Source organism: Biomphalaria glabrata, chromosome 7 (assembly GCF_947242115.1).
Source record: "Biomphalaria glabrata chromosome 7, xgBioGlab47.1, whole genome shotgun sequence".
NCBI classification, from domain to species: Eukaryota; Metazoa; Mollusca; class Gastropoda; family Planorbidae; genus Biomphalaria; species Biomphalaria glabrata.
In genome coordinates, this window is record NC_074717.1 from 2,993,205 (window position 1) to 3,004,610 (window position 11,406).

The 11,406-nt window shown below is 37.1% G+C and overlaps 1 protein-coding gene across 1 annotated transcript; it reads left to right on the forward strand.

Moving 5' to 3' along the window:
* The first annotated feature begins 2,638 nt into the window (after window positions 1–2,638).
* LOC106067794 (uncharacterized) lies at window positions 2,639–10,030 on the forward strand. The gene is made up of 6 exons (XM_056035775.1): window positions 2,639–2,741; window positions 5,812–6,009; window positions 8,222–8,341; window positions 9,542–9,556; window positions 9,717–9,731; window positions 10,014–10,030. Exons 1-6 carry the CDS (start codon window positions 2,693–2,695, stop codon window positions 10,028–10,030), a joined length of 414 nt encoding a protein of 137 aa, XP_055891750.1. The 5' UTR covers window positions 2,639–2,692.
* Window positions 10,031–11,406: the final 1,376 nt, after the last annotated feature.

An 11,406-nucleotide genomic window follows, 5' to 3' on the forward strand; every position in this document is an offset into this window, starting at 1 on the left:
ACTAGCCTGATGTTATAATCCGTCTATATGTTGTACTTTGTAGCAGCCACACTTAACAAAACAAATATGTTGGCTTATTATCCTGTTTCCCAAAAAACTAACAATCCCTTCACTTTTTCTGGTAGGTTTTAAATTCTGAGTCCACTTGTAGTTTATTTGGCTCTCCCATTTCATAAACCTACATATTTTAAATGTCATGGTACCATACATTTTTCAAACTTTTTTGTTTGAAAAAAAACGGGGGTGGGATTTTCTATTGACGTTTCGGTGGGCCAGATCCGACCCTCGGACAGTAATTTAGGCATCACTGAGATAAACATTTAAAGTGATGACTATACACGTATAGTTGGTCCATATCTTCATTCATTAGTGATTAGTTGGTCAAAGATCTCCATATTCATACTCTCTCAAATTGTAGTTTTCAATGTTCGTAAGCATCTAGTTATCCGGAGAAATAACGTATACTAACATTTGACCAAACAGACAGAGTGAGTTGATATAAACTTTGTAACTGAGTTAACAATGTATTTGGTAAAGCGAATAAAAAATTAAGTTTGCACGACTGCTGTACCGGTATAAAGGTATCTTAATTTTAAAATGGGGCGACTCGTCATTGGCGCAAATATATCTCAGATATTCCAAGCAAATTTTATTCAGATTTTGCTTTTTGTGACATTTGCTTTTCTACATGACAATATTTAGAGACCTTTTCTCTTTTATGTCTACTTTGAAAAGATCCCCTTTATAAAGTTGTTATTATCCCTGTGTAATTAACAGAAAAGTTACTGATGTTAAAAAGCTTTTAGTAACTGATTTTATTTTTCAAACAGCTGTGAATTTATAAATCTTAAACCGAAACAACCAAGACATAGAATGAAGAAAAATGATTTTGTTTGACAGTTCCTCAGCATAGTTAGGAATATGCTAAGTCTTTGAAAACATATCGTAGTAACTCCAGTGGCGGATTGAAAGAGTTAATGTGTGTGCGGCCTAGTGTCACACACGAATCAGGCCAATCACACGGGTCAACGGCTAATATGACCAGTATTATGGTCATGTGACCGAAAGCCTTTACAGTCCAGAGACAGCGTATAAAGAAAAGACAGTTGAGTCTAGGACAGCCAGGCAGTAAGGACCATGTGGTACAAAATGTAGCTGTACGAGTCTAGAATTAGACAGAGAGAGAGACTTATAGTGTTTAAATATGTAGTTCTGTTGTGTAGCAAAGCATTTATAGTTAGTGTATCCAATTGTGTTGTATTGGCGGTTAATGTATTTATCATTAAAACGCCACATTGTTTATTGAGACTTTTATTGTCAAGTTCTTGTGTTGGATGTGCTGTGTTGTTAAGCAGTGTTTACAGAAGGCCTGATAGTGAAGATAGTAACAATATTATACTCCTTACTAATAGCTCACATGTCTAAAAAGTATAGTAAATACCCAACGCTTTTAGCTCTTTACATATATTCTTCTTATAAAATTCCAAGAACCTATTCTTTTAAGAATCGAACTAAGACTATCTTTTTCAGACCCTGTCCAAAGGTGACCAAGCTTAACCGACACACATGCATGCACACAATAATAAACACAAGGGGAACAATCACTAGCTACTTCAGAAGAGAAAAACATAGAACCGCGACCAACAGCAACTATATGAAGCCAACGCATATTATTATTATAGCTTTTATATAGCGCTACTTTCATGCTTATATGATGCTCAGAGCGTTTTTGGTCCAATCTCATTTGTGGACCAGTGCGGGGGGAGGGGGTATCTAGGAGTTGGTTTTCCGTGCTGTCTTTAGGCGCTCAGTAAACACAACTCTGCCCGATTCGGGTGTCGAACCTCGAGCCCCTTTCTAGGTAGCCAAGCCAAGCCAAGTTCAAGCGCACTTGGACTCTCGACCACGCTTCCCATATGCAGATGAGATAAGACTTATCGGGTAAGGACACGTCTGACATTGCTGGAGCTTTCACACAACTGGAAGAAGCATCTTGATAAGCAGGACTCGAAATAAATGACAATAAATCCAAGTATGTTCTAATGATAAGAAAAAATAAATCTGGCAGCATAATGAAACTAGACTAACGTAGAATAATAACGTAGAACCGTTGAAATATTTAGGAAGCCTGGGATACATGCCAGCAATGACCATAAGTCAAAGGTAAAGGAACGACTACCGGCATGCAACAGAACGTTGCCACTAGCGGATCCAGAACTTTTGAGTCACGTGGGCGATTTTTGTCCAAACCCTAATTCAAACACTCAGTAAACCATAACAATTGGTATAAATTTATTTATTTATTTATATTTATATGTAGGCACTATTTTTTTCGGCGCTATTTTGTCGGGTCACCCACTTAGAGTGTTTCAAGATAATTCCTCGTCACCAAGAAATACATTATAGCGCAATAAATCAAGCGCTGGCTGTGTGTGAAATTTTGTTTATTCAGCAGTGTGCAAGTTGTTTGTGTGTTGTAAGTACCAATGATATAAATATATATGTACTGTATGTGTATAGATCTATATCCCAGAGCACATTGCGTGTATACGTCTCTGCTCTGAGATGATCACAAGATTCGATTACAAATCAACGTCTGCGATAATTACTTGTCACGAGAAAGCTTTTTGAAGACAACCTGTTTCAAACACTACATTGATTCAAGTCGACACAGTTGAATCATATCTACAAAATGGTAGCCAAAAGTGTGTTACTCCTGTTTCTTTTCATCATTTCTTTTGGTAGGTCTGTTATGATTTTTATCAGGATTTTATTGTATTTTGTAATCTACACCGGATGTTTTATAAAAAGCTACATACAACTTGAGGCGCGGTGGCTGAGCGGTAAAGCGCTTGGCTTCCGAACCGGGTACCGGGGTTCGAATCCTGGTGAAGACTGGGATTTTTAATTTCGGGATCTTCGGGCGCCTCTGAGTCCACCCAGCTCTAATGGGTACCTGGCATTAGTTAGGGAAAAGTAAAGGCGGTTGGTCGTTGTGCTGGCCACATGACACCCCTGTTAACCGTAGGCCACAGAAACAGATGACATTTACGTCATCTGCCCTATAGACCATAAGGTCTGAAAGAGGAACTTTACTTTTTTTTTTCTTTACATACAACTTGATATATATATATATATATATATATATATATATATATATATATATATATATATATTATATAAAGCAGAAAGTAAGGTATATATATGCATCTATGTAAGCATGTCCCCTGAATAAAAATAAAAACCGTTTGGTCAATTTTGAATTTCAACAAAACATATGTATAGTAGAACTAAAACAAACTGAAGACTTTGAAAAAAAAATTTGCCAAATTCTATGAAAGTATTACAACTTCACTAATCTATGTCCATAGACATAAATAAATATAGCCTGGCAGATTAAAGAGTTTTATAAAACGAAAATTTGTGACTTGCAATTTTGTGTACTTTATTATACGGCAATTATGAGCAGTATAAAAGTTAAGTATTCATATCTATTTCAGCCATAACCTATATAAGTACTACATTATTTTCAATAGTGGTTTTTTTTTTATCTCTAAGAATGAAGATCATGCAATTTTTCATAATTCGGAAATCCCAATACAATAGATATACATGTTTTCAAGTTACATGAAGTTACTTCCTTCGGCCAGTCTATATTTATTTATGTCTATGACTATGTCATCTAGCCATGTTTACATGAGACAAGACCGAAAGGTCACGCATTCGCAGAGCAGATGGCTGCCTGGTCTAGCGATTTGCGCGCTGGACTGTCGTTCGGACTTATTGATGGTTCTGGGGTTTCAACCCTGCCCGTTCCCATTCCCCGTTGTCCTGCAAATCATCTTCAACTCTGAAGGAACACCGAAATATGTAAAACATAACAGACTTCTCGAAATGTTGTCATTCGCCAAAGCTAAATCTAATTCTATGTTCAAGATATACTGTACGCTTACACATTTACACATAACATACAAAATAGTGTCTATTCTTTTCATTATTTAATGAAAATTAGCTTTCAAATTTGTGTTTCAAAAACATGTATACTTAAATTCGCTATAAATGTCACAAGCTTTAGCCGTGTTAACATTAATTTTCAACTCTATTCATAACATCGCGCGTACTCTTTCATGTGCCGCGTAGTGATACAAATGACGAAATATGACGCGGCAAAAACTGCCAAAAAACTTGATATGATGCTTTTTATGGGGGATATCAAATATACTAACATAAACAGCGGATGTCCTGGCACCCTGCTCTTTGTAGCACTTCCTCATTGGTTATCTTATCTTGCCACCTTATTTTAAAGGTCCGCCTTAGGCATCGGAGGTGGAAGACATTTAGCTTTTTTTTTCCTGCCATGAGAAGTTTGACCATGTTTCAATTCCATATAGCTTATTGCTCATCACACAGGGCCGGTAGACTAAGGCTTTAGTATTGTTAGTCAGCAATATGTTGTCCCACACTCTTTTCTGCAACCGTGACATGGTGGCCATTGCTTTGACTATCATGTTGTTAAAGTCTTTATCCAGTAGAGTTGAATATGATGGAGCCAAGATAGCAAAAGTGATCAACAATTTCTCTCTCTCTCTCTCTCTCTCTCTCTCTCTCTCTCTCTCTCTCTCTCTATATATATATATATATATATATATATATATATATATATAGACACATCTTTAGAGGTTCTATATTTCAATCTTTTAGAAGCTGACCAGGCAAGAAACATTAATTGAAATGGAGGAAAAACGTTTCTCTTAGACTCTGATTAGCAAAAACATTCTACAAACCAAATAATTTTAGGTCCAAAAAACCCCAATATTACAAAGACAGTTTGTGTGGAAAGACAAAATCAAAATCGGCCCTCGGAGTGGTCCACCCAAGCAGGTAAAAAAAAAGGTTTCAATATTTTCAGAAGAATATCAGAATTAAATTATATCAGAAGTGGTCCTCTTAGGCAGGTAAAAAGGCAGGTTTCAATATTTTCAGAAAGAATATCAGAATAAAATTCTATCAAAGGTAAATGACAGAGAATAATGAAGAAGAAAGGTTGACAGATCCTGTGTGGTGCCCCAACGGTCTAGCAGACCACCGGATGGGTGAAAGTGAATATGAAGATAAATGTGAATCTGGCCTAACTGATGTCTTATAATGAGTATCTAATTGACCTAATTGTTTTGTAAAGGGTCAATCTCTTATTCAAAGCCTCAAGAAAAAAATGTCTGAAAATTGGTTTTCTTTAGTTTAGTGTTCCATCGACTAGGAAACAGTGAAAAAAATGCATGTCTTGCATATTGGTTCCCATGCGCTGGAGATGAGTCTGGTGCATTTAAATGTGATTTATTTTTTAAAAAAATCTATTTTATTATAACATTAGTATTACAGTAGTTATTACCTACTTCTAATGGTTAGAAGAGGAACTGGCGGATTTGAAATTTGCAAAGCTTAACATTAAAGGATATAGAAATGCCATAGTAAATTACCATAAATATAGTTCAATGCACTATCAAATAAGTCAATTGGTGGAGAAAATGACTAAAGGGCTACTAGAAAGTAAGCTACTATTTTAATAATAATAATAGTCTTTTTGTATCCATATAGAAATTTGTCTTACAGTTTGTGCATTACACCAAAACAAAAACCATGATAATTTTATTTATTTTTAATTGATGACGGAACTCAGCATGAATTTTTCGAATGATTCCCATCAGCATGCGCTGGAGTTGAGTCTGGTGCATTTGAATGTGAGTTATTTAAATAAAGAAAGAATGTTTCAATCACATTATTATAACAGTATTTACTTGCTTCTATCATTAGCTCATAGGACCGATGGGTGTCAACAAAAATTGTATGCGACGGAAATGCAATGGCTAGAAGAGGAACTGGCGGATTTGAAATTCGCACAGCATAACATCGAGGGATATAAAGATGCTATTCTAAATCACCGGAAATATATATCACTGAACTATGAAATAAATCAGTTGTTGGAGAAAATGACGAAAGAGCTTCTGGAAAGTAAGTTGCTGTTTGAATAATAATAATAATACTCTTTTCTATCCATATGGAAATTTGTCTTACAAATTTGTGAATTACACCAAAAAAAACAAAAAAACAGCCTCAACATGATAACTATAGAAAACCAAAATATACATTCACGCCAGACTCACTGGTTATTTCCATGTGAAAAGTTTATATCAGATCGTTAAATTTTATTTAGTGTATATTTATTTATTTATTTACTTTTTTTCAGAAAAAAGATTAGAAGGTATGTATGAAACTGGATTAATACGTATTGATATGTCTATGAAAACTTTTATAGATTAATTTAAATACACTACTACAACAGATACTTGGACAACTTTATAATGACACAACTTAATACTGAAAAAACTTAGTACTGATATAATTAAACTATTTGTCTTTATCTTGAGTATTGACAACTCGAGGGCCTGCAGCAACTTAAGGAACTACAACTTCTCAAGGAACTACAACTTCTCAAGGAACTACAACTTCTCAAGAAACTGCAACTTCTCAAGGAACTACAACTTCTCAAGGAACTACAACTTCTCAAGAAACTACCACAACTACAACATCTCAAATAACTACAACTTCTCAAGGAACTACCACATGTTACAACATCTCGAGGAACTACAACTTCTCAAGAAACTACAACATCTCAAGGAACTACAACATCTCAAGGAACTATCACTTCTCATAGAACTACGACTTCTCAAGGGACTACAACTTCTCAAAGAACTATAACTTCTCAAGGAACTACAACTTCTCAAGAAACTGCAACTTCTCAAGGAACTACAACTTCTCAAGGAACTACCACATGTTACAACATCTCGAGGAACTACAACTTCTCAAGAAACTACAACATCTCAAGGAACTACAACATCTCAAGGAACTATCACTTCTCATAGAACTACGACTTCTCAAGGGACTACAACTTCTCAAAGAACTATAACTTCTCAAGGAACTACAACTTCTCAATGAACTATAACTTCTCAAGAAACTATCACATGTTAAAGAACTATAACTTCTCAATGAACTACAATATCTCAAGGAACTACAACTTCTCAAGGAACTACAACTTCTCAAGGAACTACCACAACTACAACATCTCAAGGAACTACAACTTCTCAAGGAACTACAACTTCTCAAGGAACTACAACTTCTCAAGGAACTACAACTTCTCAAGGAACTACAACTTCTCAAGGAACTACCATTTCTCAAGGAACTACCACTTCTCAAGGAACTACAACATCTCAAGGAACTACCACTTCTCAAGGAACTACAACTTCTCAAGGAACTACAACTTCTCAATGAACTACCACTTCTCAAGGAACAACAACTTCTCAAGGAACTACAACATCTCAAGGAACTACCACTTCTCAAGGAACTACCACTTCTCAAGGAACTACAACATCTCAAGGAACTACCACTTCTTAAGGAACTACAACTTCTCAAGGAACTACAACTTCTCAAGGAACTACAACTTCTCAAGGAACTACCACATCTCCACTAACTCACTTTCCCAAATATTTAACTTTTTTTAAAGTCGTCTTTTCTAGAATCGTAGAAAAGTGTATTCCAAATATTTCTATGAGCTATCGCCTTCGAGAAACTGACCTTGGCGACTTTCTTTCTGACCTCTTTCTCTGGTCAATTATAATTGACACGCACTGAATGTTGTGATTTTCTTTGGCCTGACCCTTTTCTAGTATAAAACAAAATGAGGTCAAAATATCGATTCGTGATAAAACATAAATACATACCACTTACATTCTACATATATACAGAGAGAGATCTAAAGGTAATCAATACCTTTTACCTTTTTTACACGCTAACTAGGTAAATAAAGAACAAAACCATTTGTTCTCACCAACACAAGTGTGAAAAAAAAGCCTAAAATTCTTAATAAATTCGCATTGTTAAATCATATCAGAAAAAAAAGTGAATGTATCTGTATTTTTTTGCTTTTTTTTATTTGGGCTATAAAGAAAGACTGTACTTATGCCCCCTGACTTGCTGATCTCCCCCTGAATTGCTGATCTTTGTCTCAACAGGTCTGAGAAACCAAAAATTCTCGACCTGTATGGTGACATGTATGCACTACGCAAGACAGCAGGGTTTCTGTCCAGGGCTTTTGCAAGAGAGGATTTAAGCCTCTCAAGCCCTCACTCTTAATAGAGTTTAATGATGATGATGTTTCTATTTGCAGATGTGCTCGCAAAAATCGAAGCCAACCAACTGAAAGACTTCGATTGGATTTCCGAAAAGGAGAGAAAAGAAATGGCACTAGCTGAAGAAAAGAGGAAAGCAATAGAAGCTGCACGGTTGGGTAAGCAACTTTTACAATACTTAATATTTATAGTTTACAGATGTCTAACCTTTGACCGCAGCTGTGTATCAAAGATTGCATATATATATATATATATATATATATATATATATATATATATATATATATATATAGTAAAGTAAAGTTCACATGTCAGACCTTGTGGTCTATAGGGCAGATGATGTAAAGGTCATCTGTTTCTGTTGCCTACAGTTAACGAGGGCGCTTTACCGCTCAGCCACCGCGCCTCCAATCATATCTCCAACCAGGACGTTTTGAAATAGGCCAATATGCACAGAATCTATGCTCTCCTTACACAGACATGACTACGCTGGCTCGGACATGTCACACGCGTGCCGGATGGAAGAAGAGATGTCTGTAAGCGAGACATGAGAACCACTGGCCTCAAACAAAATATGTGGGAGGAGATAGCCCATGGCCGGACAGCATGGTGTCAGACTGTACTTGCTGGTACGAACTTCGCCGAGTGCTTAAGAAACAAAGCTGCATCAGTCAAGAGAAAAAAAAAATAAAGCTGCCCTGTCAGCTAGCCCTAGGACAGATTTAGCCCTAGGACAGATGTATTTAGGCCTATATACACGAACTGAGGCAGAATTTGACGCTCCAAAATTGGCTTGATCAGTCACTCCAGATTCTGCCCCGTCTCAAGACAAAACCAACGGTAGTGACTCACCTGGGCGCATCCATTGTCTTCCAAGACAGAAAGAGGCATATACATACATATATATATATAACTATATGGCTTTTCGATGGAAAAGATCAAATTAGAATTTCAATTTAAAATAAGGTATAATCGCATTTTTATTAGCTTTCATAGTATATATATATATATATATCTTAACTCTTTCTCTCCGTAATTATTTTCCCACGTTTTGAAGGAATTGTTCATTTGATTATTACTATTTCACTCCCCAGTTATGATTGGGCTTCAATAGCTTTGTCGTTTGTTTTCAGAAGATGTTTTTATTTGGTATAGAATTAAAGGGACATGCATGCTCTTTTTATATAATTCAAAGCCAATTAAAAAAAAAAATTTAACAATTTAATGAGGTCAAAATCAACGATGGTATCGTCGATTAGGAGAGAAAGAGTTAACGTAAAATACGTAAACTTTTTGTTACGAATACGATTGGAACATGTAAAATGCTTTTATAAATTAATTTTTTTTCTTTTCTGCAGAAGACGAAAGACTAAGTATGTATAAAATAAACTTACTATTCTGTAAAATGTCCACTATAGACATAATATAATAAAAACTTAACGTAAAACTTGAAACTATCATGGCGTCACAAATGATGTCACAAAATTCTATGTTTCTACAATTAATGTTTTTATGAATGTTTCTCTTCCGCAGTGTTGCCCTATAAAGGTATGTATGGAAATAACTTTGCATATAAATATGTAGGGTGTGATCCTCTCTCTTTCTGCCAATAGGCGTCGATCTAATCTAAATTTTGATAGAACACAGCAGCACTTTTTTTTTAACATGACCTCTTGACCTGTATAGAAATCCATGTTGCTTTTTTTTTTTTAAAAATAGATTTTTAATGACATTTAATTTTATTCTTATCTAATGCATGACACTTTTTGTCATGTAAATAAACATGAAAATATTGTTTATTTTACGATTTTTACAATTACTGTTTGTTAGATAAAATGATCAAATGATGAAATGACCGTATCTAAAACCCCATTGGAAGCGAACCATAGCTGAGAATTACTCCCTTAGATTACATGACAGGAAGCGGGCAGTGAGTTTTAAGGTCGCCTTGCCCCAGTACAAGGACAGCCCTAACGTTGCACACGAACTAGTTCTCTCTCTTTCAAATCCTTGTCCCGATAGTCATTCAGGCAGAGCGCGACATGAAGTGACTGGGGATGAAGTGACTGGGGATGAAATGACGGGGAATGAAGTGACTGGGGATGAAGTGACTGGGGATGAAGTGACTGGGGATGAAGTGACTGGGGATGAAGTGACTGGGGATGAAGTGACTGAGGATGAAGTGACTGGGGATGAAATGACCGGGGATGAAGTGACTGGGGATGAAGTGACTGAGGATGAAGTGACTGAGGATGAAGTGACTGGGGATGAAGTGACTGAGGATGAAGTGACTGGGGATGAAGTGACTGGGGATGAAGTGACTGAGGATGAAGTGACTGGGGATGAAATGACCGGGGATGAAGTGACTGGGGATGAAGTGACTGAGGATGAAGTGACTGAGGATGAAGTGACTGGGGATGAAGTGACTGGGGATGAAGTGACTGAGGATGAAGTGACTGAGGATGAAGTGACTGGGGATGAAGTGACTGGGGATGAAGTGACTGGGGATGAAGTGACTGAGGATGAAGTGACTGGGGATGAAGTGACTGGGGATGAAGTGACTGAGGATGAAGTGACTGGGGATGAAATGACCGGGGATGAAGTGACTGGGGATGAAGTGACTGAGGATGAAGTGACTGAGGATGAAGTGACTGGGGATGAAGTGACTGGGGATGAAGTGACTGGGGATGAAGTGACTGGGGATGAAGTGACTGGGGATGAAATGACGGGGAATGAAGTGACTGGGGATGAAGTGACTGGGGATGAAGTGACTGGGAATGAAGTGACTGGGGATGAAGTGACTGGGGATGAAATGACGGGGAATGAAGTGACTGGGGATGAAGTGACTGGGGATGAAGTGACTGGGGATGAAGTGACTGGGGATGAAGTGACTGGGGATGAAGTGACTGGGAATGAAGTGACTGGGGATGAAGTGACTGGGGATGAAATGACGGGGAATGAAGTGACTGGGGATGAAGTGACTGGGAATGAAGTGACTGGGGATGAAATGACAAGGGATGAAGTGACTGGGAATGAAGTGACTGGGAATGAAGTGACTGGGAATGAAGTGACTGGGGATGAAGTGACTGGGGATGAAGTGACTGGGAATGAAGTGACTGGGGATGAAGTGACTGGGGATGAAATGACGGGGAATGAAGTGACTGGGGATGAAGTGACTGGGAATGAAGTGACTGGGGATGAAATGACAAGGGATGAAGTGACT

Bases quoted from the DNA above. Each gene is read 5' to 3' on its own strand.
- LOC106067794 (XM_056035775.1), top strand. From the start codon at position 2,693: ATGGTAGCCAAAAGTGTGTTACTCCTGTTTCTTTTCATCATTTCTTTT. The intron at 2,742-5,811 runs GTAGGTCTGTTA...TTCTATCATTAG, and splicing joins TCTTTTCATCATTTCTTTTG to CTCATAGGACCGATGGGTGT. The intron at 6,010-8,221 runs GTAAGTTGCTGT...TTCTATTTGCAG, and splicing joins GACGAAAGAGCTTCTGGAAA to ATGTGCTCGCAAAAATCGAA.